This window comes from Pongo abelii, chromosome 4, assembly GCF_028885655.2.
Source record: "Pongo abelii isolate AG06213 chromosome 4, NHGRI_mPonAbe1-v2.0_pri, whole genome shotgun sequence".
In the NCBI taxonomy this organism is placed as follows: domain Eukaryota; kingdom Metazoa; phylum Chordata; class Mammalia; order Primates; family Hominidae; genus Pongo; species Pongo abelii.
Genome location: NC_071989.2, coordinates 19,821,634 through 19,838,952, shown reverse-complemented (window position 1 = coordinate 19,838,952; position 17,319 = coordinate 19,821,634). Strand labels below are relative to the sequence as shown.

Sequence of the window (17,319 nt, the reverse complement as noted above, 5' to 3'; positions counted from 1 at the left end):
GCACCACTGCACTCCAGCCTGGGCAACAGAGCAAGATTCCATCTCAAAAAAAAAAAAAAAAAAAAAGAATAGACAGCTGATGTAGTTTTTAAAAATTCCTCTTTCACTAGGTAAGAAAATCTTCAATTTCTCATTAGATTATTTATTTCTGATTTTCAATAACTCAATCATATATGTATGTATATGCATATTTTCTTGTTTTATTATGTGTAGTACATTGAATATTTAAAAAATTAGTTAGCTTTTTTATTATGTTAATTTAGCAATGTACAATAGATAATATCATTTTAGGATATTGCACTGTGACTGTTATAAACATACCTACATAAAATATAATTTCTATTTTCAGAATAAAAGACATTTGATAAGAGAAAAAGAAGTCCTAATTGTACTTGTCTAGTGACCCACTTACTTTTTAGTGCAAAATAATTAACTCATAGATGTTGAATTGGCATTTGGAGTGCAGGTGTCAGTGGAGTATGCCATTGGGATCAACATCTGTGGATCACAGGAGGAGGAAAAATGACTGGGTAGAGTGACAAATGGAGCTGCCATTCACTCTTAATGTCTCTTAATGGCTGACCCCATGTAAAAGCTCTGGAGCTAAAGTTGTCCATCAGTATTGTCAGTAGTGCAGGAAGGGGGACGGCCCAACGTTTGTAACCTTTCAGCAGTGAGTCGTTAGTTATATGCTATTCCAGAAGTGTGACCTGGGGGCAGGTGGCAATCTATAGCTACGGCAACAGGTAATTTTATGAAAGGATCTGAACAGTACATCCAAGTATGGACCATGTGGGTTTTCAGCTATGCATTCAGGGACGAGGAATAACAGTACAATGAAACATATACTATACGCACTGCGGACATCAATACCATTTGGCAGTGAATTGGAGATGAGGCAATGTGGCATTGTGGTGTTGAGCAAGGTTCCAGAATAGAGGTTTTATCCTTATCATTTACTAGGTTTGTGATTTTGGGCAACTAACACTCTGGGACTAGGGTTATTTACTTTTAAATTAGTATTTATAACAAAAATTATTTTCAGCTATGAATTAAAGAATTTAGCACCCTGTCGCTCATAAAGTTTTATAGATTGAACACAACATATCATGCAGTCATTTATTATAGTACATTGCATTTAATAAACACATTTTTAAAAAGATGATTAGCTATTTTATTCATCATTAACTTCCCCATGGTCAAACAATACGGCTTCAAATCACAGCTAAGTCTAAAACAGTTTGTTGCTTGATGTACTGTCTCCATAGAAATATTATCTAAACCAGTTGTTCTTATACCTGTTTATGCATCAACTTCACCTCAGTAGTTTGCTAAAAATACAGATTTGTGCTCCTATTACATATATTCAGAGCCTCTAGGTTTGGAGAAAGTCTCACTGGCTCACTTCAAAGTATAGGACCCTAAGTGTATGACTTCAGGCCGTCCACATCCCTTTAAATCTTGTAGCTATTAGGTCCATGTCCAAAATGCTCATTGCTTCCTCCTCCTTTGTCTTCCCACTGTTTTCCTTCACCTTTAGTGTGGCTGTATTAATTTTTCTAAATAGGTTTCTCAATTGGAGAACCAATATTAGCTTCTCGTTAATAATTGCCCCTTCGTGTTCCCTTGTCCATTTCATAAACTGAAACAAGAAAGATGCACATCCCCGTTTTATCTATTAAAGGAAATGTGAATCTTGAATGGCGGCTTGACTAAGTGTATTTTGTTTTGCTTGTGTCTATCATAGATAACACAGCCAGCATTCTGACAAGGCGGAGGAGATTTAGTCGAACTGTTCAGGATGTGTATTATCTGCCCATTATGATCTCTGATGGTGGAATCCCCTCTCTCAGCAGCAGCAGCACCCTCACCATCAGGGTTTGTGCATGCGAGAGAGATGGGCGCGTGCGGACCTGCCATGCAGAAGCCTTCCTGTCCTCGGCTGGTTTGAGTACAGGAGCCTTAATCGCTATTCTTCTCTGTGTTCTCATTCTCCTGGGTAAGTCACTCTAAACCCTAAGTTTGCATGATGGCAATTCTGAATGAGAGGGAATCATTTTGACAAATCTTAAGGATTAAGCATCCATAATGTGGGTAAGGAAACAGCTGCTCCAATTTCCTATGAATTAATTTTCTCAATACTATCATTAATCTCAAGATAGATTCAAATGTGTTGAAAGAACTGAAATAACAGAAGAAGGATGAAATCAGAAAGAAATAGCTTTTGAAAGTGTATATTTTGGAAAGAATTAATATTAAAATATTCAGAATCCCACTGTGAAAGAGCTTTTAAAAATTTTTTGCAAGAATCTAAGCGGCATCATTCTAAATGAATCTGACCAAGACCCCAGCCCGCTTAGCTTCTGAGATCAGAGGAGGTCACCCATTCATTCAGCGTGAGGGTGAGGGTCACACGGTCATAAGGTGAGCAAATGTAGGGATCAAATATACAACAAAAGGACTTTAGTTAATAACAATATTGTGTTGTATTGGAAATTTGCAAAGACAGTAAACTTTAGGTGCTTTCTCCCCTTCACGTGAAAAAAGAGTGTAACTATGTGAGATGACAGAAACATTAATTTGCTTGACTACACTAAGCATTTCACTGTGTAATAATAGTGAAAACTATTATTGGGAAAACATCATCATGTTGCACACCTTAAATATATAAATGAATAAATCATAAAACACAACGAATCTGAAAACCAAATAAAAAATAGATACCTTGTAGAAACTTCTACTAGTTCACAATAATTAGTTAATCATTAATGTTAGCTAGTTGTTAACATACTGACTAAATATGTTTTGGTCTTAGAGGGATATTACATTTTATTGAATTTAATTATATTCCCTTAAAAACAATAATTTTTGGCCAGGTGCGGTGGCTCACACCTGTAATCCCAGCACTTTGGGAGGCCAAGGCGGGCAGATCACGAAGTTAGGAGATCGAGACTATCCTGGCTAACACAGTGAAACCCCGTCTCTACTGAAAATTCAAAAAAATTAGCCAGGGGTGGTGGCAGGCACCTGTAGTCCCAGCTACTCAGGAGGCTGAGGCAGGAGAATGGCATGAACCTGAGAGGCGGAGCTGGCAGTGAGCCGAGATCGCGCCACTGTACTCCAGCCTGGGCAACAAAGTGACACTCAGTCTCAAAAAAATAAATAAATAATAAAATAAAATAAAATTTTTATTTGAAATTTTCATTACAGTTTATTAAAAAACACACTTTCTCTAATTTTATATTATCTGTTGTAATAATCTAAATCTTTTCACAGCTACAGGAGGAGCTCGTATAACTATAAACTCTTTAGAATGCTCTTTGAAACAATATAGCAAATCTGTATTGTAATAACAAGAAAGATGGATGTAAGGAATCTTTCTGCTTCATAAAGTGGGGACCTGTGTCCAAAGTCTTTTTTCTTTCTCTTAGCAGCCTATTTTTTATTCCTTTTATGGTACTGACATACATGAAAAGATAATTGGCTGTTTTTCTGAGAAAGAGGTATTCTTGCACAAATATGTTCCTTGTTTTGTTCCTGGGGTCGAAGACAAATAACTTGTATAGATGGAGTGGAGATTAAAGTATAATGAGCTTGGAAAGGAGAAGGGATTTGTAGGAAAGGGTGAGAGCACCCAGAGACTTATGGGACATGGCAAAGCTGGTGAGTTTTGTTTTAGGAGTGTAAAGAAAGGTTTAAAGCTAGAGAGTCCCATTATAAAATCTTCAATTTGCAAAAGATGACTGTGAATGAAATGGAGAATAGAACTCCTGGTGACAAGAGGGCATGTAGGCAAACCAGTTAGGAAAACTCTGCCCTTGTCTCCCTTCGACATAGCACGTGTTAGAGTAGCATACTTATAACAGACCTGAGGAAAAGTGAATAATATCTAGGTACTTTCGATGGACTCAGAAAAATGATCTTTGATAATGTAGATACCTGCATGAGTTAGAATGGCATCAAATATAACTTCTTATATGTTGCTGAATGTAGATCCTGAACTACCCTGAGCTAGAGGACATTGGAAGTCCACTTCATTCAAGTTGCCCAGCAAGACAATATATGTAGAGAGATAATGGACTGGGATTACACAGTGAGAAACTACAATGTGATTGCTAAATAGGAAGGATGAGATAGCAGAGGACAGTGAAGAAGTGAGAGTAGGAAGAAAGTAAAGTATAATATCACAAACGTCGAGGGAAAAGAGGGTATCAACGAGCAGTATGCTGTGTAGTAAATCTTGTCAACAAAGTCAAAAGATGTTTACAAGTTCAATAAATTGAGCACCAAAATGCTCAGTTGCACTTAGCAAAACGAAGGATGGAAGTTTGGTGCACCAGAGCAAGAACTATTTCACTGCATTCAAGTCATTTCTAGCTCGTCATGGTGGCATGCACCTGTAGTTCAAGCTACTTGGGAGGCTGAGATGAGAGGATCCCTTGAATATGAGAGTTGGAGGCTGCAGTGAGCCACGATCACACCACTGCACTTCAGCCCAGGTGACAGAGTGAGACTCTGTCTCAAAAATAAATAAATAAATAAATAAAAAATAAATATGTACAGTAAATGTATGGTGGAGAGGAAAGTCAGGAAAAGAACCTTTAGAAACTTTATATGGATGAGCACGGTGGCTCATGCCTGTAATCCCAGCACTTTGGGAGGCTGAGGTGGGCGGATCACGAGGTCAGGGGATGGAGACCATCCTGGCTAACAGGGTGAAACCCCGTCTCTACTAAAAACACAAAAAATTAGTCAGGCTTGGTGGCGGGCGCCTGTAGTCCCAGCTACTCGGGAGGCTAAGGCAGGAGAATGGCGTGAGCCCAGGAGGCAGAGCTTGCAGTGGGCTGAGATGGCACCACTGCACTCCAGCCTGGACGACAGAGCGAGACTCCATCTCAAATAAATAAATAAATAAATAAATAAAATAAACTTTATATATTTATTGGTCAGAACTGCTATTTTCTTTAGATATTAACATACTTCTTTTTTGTGTGTATTTGAAAAGAAAAAGAGCACAAACACTCCAGAAAGTGAAAACAAGGTTGCACAACAACAATTACCCCGGATCTCTCTAGAGTCCTAACTGAAGTCATAGAGAATAGAACGCAGGGATTTTAATGAGAGTTCTTCCAGCGTTCTTACGCTTAAAAGTAGATCACTTAGGTGAAGCATGTTATTTTCAAATTTTGAGCTCGTTTATCATCATAAAACTATTTTTGTTTACTAAGATAAATATCAAAAATGTAATTAATGTGTTAAATGTCTAGGTACATATTGAGGTGCATTATTGAAAGAATATTTTATGTTTTCATGGAACGATACTTCATTTTAATTGGTTTTTGTGAAAATGTTTTCTTATTTGGGTAATAGAACATTTGTAAATTTTATGATATCCCTCAGGACTAATAAAGTTACTATATGATGTGTTTACTTTTTCATTTTTATTAGTTGAAACTCAAATATGCTGTAAAAGCATATTTGAGCCGTGATCTGACTGGGACCTCTGCCAGCTCCCCTTTCAGTCCATACCTCACATACAAGCTGGTGACCTAGGTGAGGCCACCATAAATGAGGCATGGACTGCTCCTTAATCCTAGATATAAATTTCCGGATAAATGGGGATCAAAGTGGGTTTGGTGTGAACATGTGGTGAACAAAGAAAAGAAGATGGAATTGGTGAAAAGATGCTCTAAAAGCATATTTAACAAATTGTAAAATTAATATTTTAATATTAAAAAATTTTCCCTCTCAGCTTCTTGTTTGTGAAAATGACAATGATTGTACAAATCCAGCTCTAGTTTTGCCAATAACTGTGTGATCTAAAGCCACACATTCAGTTTTTCTTGTTTCTATTTCTAAACCTGTGAGAATGACATTTCAGTTGAAAGGACCTTAGAGTCATTCTGTAGAATTTTGAAATGCTTATTCTCGCTTTATTAAAGATTGCATATGGTTCAACATTTTACAACATGGTCGGAATCCATCTGTGTATACGTTGAATGGTGCTTGTCAACCAAAGAGGCTAACTTTAAATGATAGATATAAACATTACGAGCTGAGTTACTGTCTGTTGAGGTTACCTTTTTCAGGTCTATTGCATATGATGGATGGAAGAGAATTTAGAGTGAACCTTTATGATGCAATCAGAATTTACTGTGACAGTAGAGGTAGCTGAAGTCCTCTCTCCCTCCCAGAGGCCTGACTTTTATTTCCCAACTTTACCCTATCTCTTGCCAGAGTGACTAGAGTAGTTGGCAAGGTAAACCTTGATCACACTTGGCATAAGCCATTGAGTGGGGATCTGACTGGAACATCTTCCAGTTACCCTTTCAGTCCATAGCTCACATAAAAGCAGGTGACCTAGGTGAGGCCACCATACGTGAGGCATGGATTGCTCCCTAATATTGGATATAAATTTCCTGATAAATGAGGATCAGAATGGAGTTGGTGTGAACGTGTGGTGAACTAAGAGAAGAAGATGGAATTGGTGAGGAGATAAAGATCAGCCTGCTTTTCATTTGAGCGATTTCAAATGGTTTTGTGTGCTACCCTTGGTTTAAAAATCTAGGGTTTCAGCCAGGCGCGGTGGCTCACGCCTGTAATCCCAGCACTTTGGGAGGCTGAGGTGTGCAGATCACGAGGTCAGGAAATTGAAACCATCCTGGCTAACACGGTGAAACCCCGTCTCTACTAAAAATACAAAAAGTTAGCCGGGCGTGGTGGCAGGTGCCTGTAATCCCAGCTACTCAGGAGGCTGAGGCAGGAGAATGGCATGAACCCGGGAGGCAGAGCCTGCAGTGAGCCAAGATCGCGCCACTGCACTCCAGCCTGAGCGAGACTCCGTCTCAAAAAAAAAAAAAAACAAAGTTTTCAGAGAGAGATGCCACTCCCAAGTGTGGCAAGTCACACTCCCTAAGCTGATCAAAATAACCTCCCTGACTCAGGCCACCTCAATTCTAGCATATTTAGTACCAACATGTGATGGTATGACAAAGAATCAAATAATACTTGAGGTTTAAAAGATTCTGCTATGCGAGCTACTTAGGGAGGAGTATGTTGAGATTCAGTATGGAACGGGTTCAAATGCAAGTTGTATGACAGTTTATATTATGACACTTAGTATGCCAAGCACTGGAATGATACGTAATATGCAGGAAAAAATATATATTATGAGAAAACAAATACAAAAAATGTTTCCCGAATTTTGAATTACTTGATGCTAAAATTAGTTCATAAAACTCCACAAATTTATTCTAATTTATGATATAAAATGATAATCTCAGGGGCGTTTACAATTCTGCCCAAACTTGAACAGAAGAAAAAAAATTTACTAACCAAGGATAAAATATTTATTTTAGACTAAAGACATCTAAAAAATATTACAGCTTATTCGTTTCAATCCAAGTTATACAACTAAAATTGTCTTCAAATTATATCAGAAATTATTTATTATTTTATATAAAGAAAAACAAGTTATATATCTTTTTTTTGTAACACTGCCTTGGTTATCTCATATTGTATTTTACCAGATGACCCACTATAAGAAGAGGTACCTTGCCAATGTGTATGGTTTGATAGATTTTCAGGGTCATTTGAATACATTCTTTTGACTGTCAGTTTTTACATAAGGATTTGACTGTTTATATGTATAATTATTATCTGCACTCATTCTTTTAAACATACTTTGGTCTTAGGATTTTTTGGAAGCATTTTATTTGTTTTTCAAACAGTAAGACATATTCTCTAGTACAATTAGGAGTTTGGTGTTGTTAGTAACCATAAGTTAATTTCTAAAAAATATTTTAAAATTATTTTCCTAGTGAGGCTATTACTGTTCAGGATAATTCACTTAACACACTGTCACATTACCACTTTCACAGAGATTTTTTTTTTGTTTGTCTACATGAGAATTGTTTATGGACTATCTACCTGGTGCCATCTGCTCCAGAAATATCTGTGGAACCAACAGGAATGAAAATAAGTTCATCAGGAATGCAATGTACAACATTTTTCTCTGAGTTGATTTAATTTACCTTTAACTAGAGGGATCCTATGTCTGCGTTTGCCCTGATGTCCTGAGATAATTATAAACTATATCCCCTTTCACTCAAAAGTGTCTTAGATTTTGATTATTTTATATATATAGATATATATCTCCTTTTATTAAATAGGTATGTAGGAATCACTGAATACTAGCAAATAATATCCAGAAAGGTAGCAAATACTACCTTTTCTGGGGAAAATGTAGATGTAAACCTTCAATGTTCAAACGTAAATGGTCTCTGTATTTTGAATCATAATTTATCTGAATTATTTTCTTAACTTTTGAGAAATAAGAAACTATATGCCATGATAATTAAAAAGCCAGGATTATTCCTGTATTTCATTAAGTGAATATGATACATAATGCAAAGCTTGAAAAATTGCACAAATATTGAAGGATGTAAATTACCTCCATACTTATATGGCAGTGTTGATGACATATTCCCTGTTGTGCCTGCACATAAATTCCATTGACATCAACCACCAACTGATTCAATATAAAAGAAAATAACTTGATTTATTGGCGAAGGTAAGAAATTGTATTATAATAAATTAGGCAGTCTGTATAAATAGGTCTTTTGATCTAGAACAGCCTCCTCATTTAATTATAAAGATGAACAGAAATATATATTATCGTGCATGATAAATCTAAACTTCTGAATACAGTGGACTGAGTTACTTGAGGATGTTGTTTGGGGCTTTGGATGAGAAAACTGTGAGGTGGATTTATGCTAAAATACACAGGGAGTTATTAAATGCATATTTCCTATGTTCAGCAAAAGCCTTTTTTACCCCAAAATAAAGGCATATATTAAGTAATGTCTTTGAAGTATAGGCAACATATATGGGAAAATCTGTAATTCTGTGCATAATATTTGTAGATCAGGACATGTGTAGCATCAGCATTTTATTTTCAGCTTTCTGTAACCACTTCATTTTAAACAACAGTAATTCAATGCTTCCCATGTCTGCTGTAGTGACCCTCATTGAATTTTCTCACTACCTTCCCAATGCGAATATCTTTTCATTTCACACTTTTCTGGATGGTTCTATGACCTTCTCTACAGATGTTTTTTTCCTGTCTTTTTGGTTCCTTCATAGTCTCCCATTTGCCTTTCCTCTGAAAAACTGGGTACCTCCCAGTGCACAGTGACCATCCCTTTCTCTCATTATCCTTTCCATCTCTGGCTTTAAAATCTACTCCTCTTCCTCAAGTTTTCTCTACTTTTAAAACAGATAAAACTAGTCCATATCGATTAGAGGTATTCATTAAAATGGTTAAGCTATAAAGAAGAACAAAGTAACAATAATGATAAAAGGAAAGATAAAAGTTACTTTGCAGAGGTAAGCAGTGAAAGGGCAGTTCCTGGGGGGAAAGTATGTTCTTTATCAGAGTTAGATAACCTGGTGTTTGCTTCACAACCACTTGTTGAAGTTCACATATAATCAAGGTTGCCAGACACAATGCAGTATACCCAGATAAATGTGAATTTCAGATAAATAAGAAATATATCTATATCTATATATAGGTATATATGTGTATATGTAACATAAATATGTCACATGGAATAATATAATAATATTTGGAACATATGCATGTGTGCTTAGCACAATATTTGCCTGTGTGTATGTATCTCAAATATTTTATGGGACACAATACCGTGTGTGTGTGTGTGTGTGTGTGTGTGTGTGTGTGTTGCAGATGGTCTCCAACCAATAATAGTTTGACTTAAGATTTTTTGACTTAACAAGGATGTGAAAGCAATATACATTCAGTAGAAACCATATTTTGAATTCTGATTCAAAATTATTTATAATACTTTTATTATAAAATATGTTTTGTGTCAGATACGTTTGCCAAACTATAGGCTAATGTGTTCTGAGCACAATTAAGGTAGGCTAGGCTAAGCTATAATGTTTACTAAATTATGTGTATCAAATGCATTTTTGATTTAAGATAGTTTCAACTTCAAATGGGTTTATAGGAATGTAAGCTCACTGGAGGTTGAGAAGCATATGTGTGTGTGTGCATGTGTGCTGTTATTGATCTCAAATTCATGTTTAATAGAGAATCCTGCCATTTATTTTTGTTTGCTAAATACAACAACCTTAAATGTCAATTGAATGTACCTCCCTGATTATTATGAAGTAAAGAATGTTTAAAATATTAATGGGCATCATTATCACTATCATAAAGCCTGGAATATCAACTGAGCAAGAAAAGAACAGTCTATAGAGCTGAAGTAAATAATACTCAGCCTAATAACACAGCCTATAACAAATTTGATGTGAGAGAACTATTTCTATTTAGTAACAGTTTAATCTCATCACATAGAAACAGTTGAAAATATTGATAAATGGCCAAAGCAAAGTTCCCAAGACACATTTCTATCACATCTTCTAATGTTTGCAGCATTATTGCAAATAAAGACTAATCCACCATATTTAGCAAGAGCTATCCTAAGGCACATGTCCAATTGGACACTCAGTTTATTATTTCATGTCTTTGAAATACTGAAGTAGAATATTTTTATAGTAGAAATATCATTACCTGTGATGCGAGAAATCACATTATGGTACAAGCTCTTCCACGTGCCATCTGTGTGATCTTATCTTTTGATCTTGGTTATTTAGATACTCTTTCCTGAGTCTCAGATTCCTCATTCTCATTTATGCCTAGTGTTCCATTATTGGAACACTAAGCTTGTGGGAGTTATTTATATCTTACTGCTCAAGGTTATCGCCAAAGTCTGATTTTTCACACACAAAAAATTGCAACCTCAGGCATAAATGGGTTAAAAATAGAGTAAAGCCACAGCTCTGCTGTGAGAATTAAATAAATAAGTTATATAAAGAACATTCATAAATCAAAAAATTCCTATGAAACAAGTTGTGTACAAATAATGAAACATTATTTTGCCCCTGAATGGGAAAATGCAATTATTAATGCATGATATTATAATTTTAAAGGATAATTGACAAAAGAGATCAACATTAAAATATTTCTGCTTTGATTTTCTACAAAGCATCAAAATGTAAAGGGTTTAACGTTAAGGCTCCTTCTTCCAATATTCCAGAAACTTAAAACATCTTTAGTGTATCTACCTAGAAGGATTAAATATCTATAGAGAGAGCAGCTCACTACATTATTTTTTGAGTTAAAATTTCATATTATTTTTTCATCATGTGTTTATCTCACTTTAATCACTAAATGGTTTTACTGAAATATGAGCCAAGAAACCTACATCTTAGCAAACTGAGAGTATTGTGGTTTTCTATAGAAGATCAGCAATTCGCAATGTCTCCTGGGGTAATCATCTTTTACATTATTTGAGGCATTACAGTACCTTGTGGTGTTATTCAGAGAGCACAGAGTGGGTTGTGCTGCAATGCCAGCCTAACTCTGGAATGTGGTTAATGATGAATGGGAAAATGGGAAATTGCTGTTGTAAAATCTCTAAGAATTTCCTTCCTGTTTTCTTAATTCTTCATCCTTTTTCCATTCTTCCTCAGCAATTGTGGTACTTTTTATCACCCTGAGGCGCAGCAAAAAAGAGCCCTTGATCATTTCAGAAGAGGATGTACGGGAGAACGTGGTCACCTATGATGATGAAGGAGGTGGAGAGGAAGACACGGAGGCCTTTGACATCACAGCCTTGAGGAATCCTTCTGCTGCTGAGGAGCTCAAGTACCGGAGAGATATCAGACCTGAAGTGAAGCTCACTCCCAGGCACCAGACATTGTCCACCCTGGAAAGTATAGATGTTCAGGAATTTATTAAGCAAAGACTGGCAGAAGCAGACCTAGACCCTAGCGTTCCCCCTTATGACTCTCTTCAGACTTATGCCTATGAGGGTCAGAGATCAGAAGCTGGGTCTATCAGCTCGCTGGATTCAGCAACGACACAATCAGACCAGGATTATCACTACCTTGGAGACTGGGGACCCGAGTTTAAAAAGTTAGCTGAACTCTATGGAGAAATAGAATCTGAAAGAACAACTTAGGGGGTCAGTTCTTGCAAACTTGTGGAATTTGCTTCCTGAGTAAGTGGAGATACAACCTCAGCAATGACAAGGAAGAAGTGTGGAAACAGTACTTGGAACTGAGCAAGCTGGACACAGCTCCTGTAGAAACAAGTGCCCTTTTCATGATTGAAACTGGGTTATTTAATTGGAAGAAAGTAAAAAAAAAAAAAAAAAGACAATACAAAGAAAAAGTTATTGTTCCTTGTGTATATTTTCAATTGCTCAATAAAGTCTGTGGTACTGTTTATTAAGAATACCTGAATTAAGCCAAACAATGATATTTGTTCAATATTTTGTGATTTATTTTTTTCAAAAGCAAAACTAAACAGAAAGGCTCAAGATCACTGGTGGTTATGACTTATGGGGTGGTAACACTAATACAGGAAACTTGTGAAGGTAATCACAACCTCTTTTATCACTTTTCTGGGTGAACCCTTGAGAACCACACTCTGTTATTGTAACAGATCTCATTAGCCTTGTCTTGTGTTTATATTACATGAGGTATTTCCACTCTATCATGGACTTGTATGTACCATTTCCCTTTGCCCTCCCCAGTTCTTTTCTCCATACGAAACTGATGGAGCATGGGGATTTGCTGCCTGCACTATAATGTATGCAACTTCAGTGCACCGGTTGTGTGCTGTACTGAGCACGAGACTATTGTCTCTATCCCGTACACCCCCTTTTATTTTAATGGGATACTCCTATTTTTAAATGGACAGAAAGAATAGTTTAAGGTATGTTATGAAAATCTGATATGTCAGGGAATAATTTAATTTTAAAAATAGCCACACACCTTATCTTCTGCCAAATGTTGGGGAACTTTTTTTTTCCTTTTTTTCCACTTGTTTTATTATATTTAAATCAGCAATTTTGATCATTTCTGTATTTAAAATTAATTGTCAAACATTTTGCTGGCTGGTTTGTACTTCAGTCTAATTCACTTATTTTCAACATGAGCAGTAATCAAAAATAAGTACCTCACACAATAACAATGTAGTCTGAAAGACTATCCTCCAATGAACGTAAATGTCATAGAATCATAGTTGACTTACATTTATTCCTTACACAGGTTCAGATTTTTTCCATCTCACTGATAATTAGTTTGGTACCAACAGGAAAATGTGTAGGACTAGGAGCAAAAAAGGAGATTCACAGTTATTATCCTCAGATATGTTCCCAAAAGTCTCTGTGTTCAGGGTCCAAACCACAAAGTAGAGATGGCAATGACTTCCCTGCCCACCTCACAGGGTTGTTGTGAGGATTAAATGAGCATCTGTAAAATGCTTTGCCAGCTGCAAAGTATTCAATTGCATAAAAGCTTGCAGACGCTTATCTAATTTTCTAGTTTCATTAGCTTATAAATATATATTTACATGCATCTGACATAAAATATTATATTATCATGGGAGAATTTCATGAAATCTTCAACAGTGAAGCTACTGTTTAAATATATGTACACAATTCCAATTATTTTAATATTTTCATAAACTAATTTCTGAGAATTTGGGTGGAGCTTTTTTTTTTCAAATTGTTTTAGATAATGTTTTGTTGTTGCTATTGGTCTTGAAGTAAGAATTCATACCATAATGGTCCTATTTTCTAAAACTGGCCACATCTATATATTTCAGAAATATTGGAATTCTTAAATACATGAAATAGGAATTAGTTGAAACTGGAGTTTTTCCTTTGCTCTTTAAATTTATCATTATCTAGTGTCCCCAAAAGTTATATGACATTTTCTGTCTGTTTCTACCCATGTGCAAAATTTTGGATTTTACCTCTGTTTGCAATTGCCCTGTGCTATCATATTATAATTTGAGGTATGGGAAGTAAGTAAGCTTAATTTGAATAATTCTCAATTTGTGTTTTAAGCCTGAGGAATAAAATGTAATTTAAGCTTTTTGCAACATTTTAGTTTTCCAGATGCTGCTTTATCCTTTTTAATCTCATAATGGTGTGTGTTCCAGTGTGAGGCTAAATCTGAAGAGGCACTGAGGGGTGTGGGGAGTAACCTCTGGATATACAAGCTCTGATGATGCTACTTCTGGATTACATTCACCCTAAAAGGAGGGTAAAGCATGGGCAACTATTGTGGGTACAGGTGTTTTGACTTTTCTCTGCAAAGAGTATCAGGAATGTCAGGTTTTGAAATTCCATGAGGCTTTTGGATTTAAGCTTCAGATAAACTATCCATAGAAGAAAACTATGGAATCACATATCACTAATATGTTTCAGCACATATTTTAAAAAAATTTACACAATAAATTTACAGATGGGGATTTGAAAAATAAAATGTGTGTATACATTTAACAGTTCATGTAACCTTTAAGGTCCTCTGCATGGATCTGAATACCAAAATATTTCTCTGATTTTGTAAAACTAGGCACTTCAGATCTATCTTCTTTTAATCACACATTAAAATAACTTTTAATGTGTGCTTCTAAGCTCCCTTATATCAAATCTAAATAATAACGCAAAATGGAGCATCTGTAGTCCATGTAGATTAAAAAAAATTAATGAAAGCATTCCAAGTACTATTTTTATGTAAACTCTAAAACTAAGCAATTATATAAGTATGGATTGCTTCTCATATTTTTTGTTTTGCTTCTTTGAGCCAAAAAACAGTAACAACATATGAATGCTGTGCAAATTGACCAGAGTCATTGAACACTCAATATCTTACTTTAAAATCTCTAGTTTTATCAGCATTAGAAAATAGTTCCCTTAGAGTGTAATGAGCCAAGAGTTTGTTGACTTTGAGTTTCGCTGGCCACAAATAATCAAATATGAAATCACAAGTCATTAATGTGTTCCAGCACATTTTGGAAGCCTTAGTTGCTATTTACAGACATAAATAAAATATAGCTTTGAAATCAATTTACTTCCTTCGAATAAGATACTCTTCTACATACAGACCCTGTACAAAATCTTGGATGCTAAATTTAAAAAAATTGATAGTATGATAGTATTCTTATCCAAGGTTTTTCTTAGCAGGATTTATTAATTGAAAATACTCCTTGTGCAAACATTGAGAAATTAATAATTTTGCAGAAATTACTTAAATATCTATATAAGATATTCTTCCTATGACAAATCTGTACAAACACAGATATGAAGAAAAGATTGGAGGGGAAAAGATAAGTCTCCATACAGAGTTAGGTTGTGACTTTTCTACAACATGGTACAAGAAGGAAAATATTCTGAGAGGAATTTAATTCATTTAACCACATAGATGGACACACTTATATGCACATATCTTCTTGAACAATATCTGGAGGATAAAATGATATTCAAAACAGGGATTTAGATATTGATGTGATCCAAATATCTGATGTATATAGACTTGTAGAACCCAGCATATGGAACACTCAGCTAGAAGTTAATGACCTTTGGCCTTTATTTTGTATCCAGGCTCAGTCTAATCTTTTGGGATGTCAGTTGATTGCAGCTCAGATGTATTTACACAAAGAGCAGAGAAAATGATCAGAAATCTGGGTAGAAGGAGGGAAGTGTATTGAGTCCATTGTTTTTGGCAATGCAACAAGCTTAATACAAAATTAATCATCATTTTCTTACAGAACTTTACTCGTAAGTCTGATTTGGTGTCTTCTTTTTGGTTTAGCTGAATATATATTTTGGATACAAAAATATATCTGAACTCATATCAGAGTCATCAAGAAGTGCCAGTTAACTGAGCATGTTAATGGAACATGTTTGAATGCAAAACATTTGGTGTAAGTCTTTATCTATCTATTAGTGTGGACAGTGGTTGATCAGCTTTTCAAAAATTGGGACTCTAGAGCTGAGTATTATGGAAAGAGGGAAAACTCCCATGTCTCAAGGTCAAATTCTACTTAGCCTTTATGTATGTTATGCCACTGACTTACTTGGCTTCCAGTTTCACAAATAGGTCAAATCTCAGAATAGTTCCTGGGAAATATATGACTCAAATTTGAATTATCTCTCTCTCTCTCTCTCTCACCCCTTGGGATTCAAGCCAAATTAAATATTATCTGAAGAAAACAATACCACTGAAATTTTTATTTTCAACCTCATCTGCTGAAGTTAAATCTTTTTCCAATATAGGATTAGAAATCGCATAAACCTTACAGCCAAATGTAACTCACAACCATTTGGAGATAAGACCAGCACTCAGAACCCAATCCCTTTTTCAGTTTCTAAATACATAAATTTAAAATGAAAATATTAAATTCAGTGCTTTTTACCAGGTTCCCACTCTTTTAAAGATATATATACTACTCTGACTTGTACCAATGGAAGATGTAGTGATGCAGTTTTTTTAATAAAAGAAGAGTTCAGAAAAAAACAACATATTCTTTGAAGCACAGATGAAAAAATGGAAAAAAGGTGTTAGTCAAGGGAGGAATGGATTGCATTTATACATTTTGCTAAGTTCATGGAAATGAAATATTTTTGCCCTTAAACACTTCAGAGACATCAAAAACTATTTTAGTAATAATTCTTTTCTCAAACTCTTAGGTGAAAGTGAATAGAGAAAATGGGCATTGAAGGGCTCTTGGAATTATGTCCTATGAGGAAGGCATGTAACATTTATGGATTATAATAGGTTCATCACATGGTTTAGTCTTATTGCTCACCAATACTAACTTTAAAAATTTTTAAATGGGTAATAATAGTTAGAGTTACCCTAATAATTGTATCAAGGCCATTTTTCTTATGTCAACAATCATCAAATTCTTATTCTAAATTACCTACTGGCAATTTCAAAGTGCCATCTGAAATGCCTTAGTTTCAAACCGAAATTAATACATCCTAACATTTATTAACTGAGCAAGGTGTTCTAAATATGCAATAGATGCAAGCTGCTGTTCCAGACATTCAGAAGGATGTTTAAAAAAGTGTCCTGGCGATAGTTTTCATCATCAATGATATTAAAACCTCATTTAAGAGTTACAACCTGCACATAAAAAGCTGTGAACAATGCAACATAAAGCAAAAAGTGGTAAAAAGTGTTCTAAAAGAGATAGATACAATGAAATGAAAGGTTGAGGAACATATTAAAACTGTGTGAGTAAACTTGTATCCTGTAGGACCAAGGAGTGATGCAAGAGGCAGGGGAAACTGCAGGAGGAGGTAGAAGCCTAGAGGACCATTTAATAAGATATCCAAATGTAGATTATTTGATATGGATTAGAGGATTCATGCATGGAAATTAAGTGAGATGTTAAGAGAAGTCGGATTGAGATTTTAGATAGGATAAAACTCA

General features: G+C 35.3%; 1 protein-coding gene across 2 annotated transcripts in view; it reads left to right on the top strand.

Annotated features, from left to right (window-relative positions):
* The window catches only part of CDH18 (cadherin 18), a 366,676-nt gene extending 354,388 nt beyond the window's left edge, over positions 1-12,288 (top strand). Inside the window, exons 10-11 of one of the 2 annotated variants that reach the window (XM_024247646.3) lie at positions 1,748-1,999; positions 11,557-12,288. In XM_024247646.3, the coding sequence (XP_024103414.1) occupies positions 1,748-1,999; positions 11,557-12,047 (743 nt within the window). In that variant the 3' untranslated portion in view covers positions 12,048-12,288. The remainder of the gene's footprint in view (positions 1-1,747; positions 2,000-11,556) is intronic. The other variant, XM_024247650.3, reaches the window with a different exon arrangement.
* Positions 12,289-17,319: the final 5,031 nt, after the last annotated feature.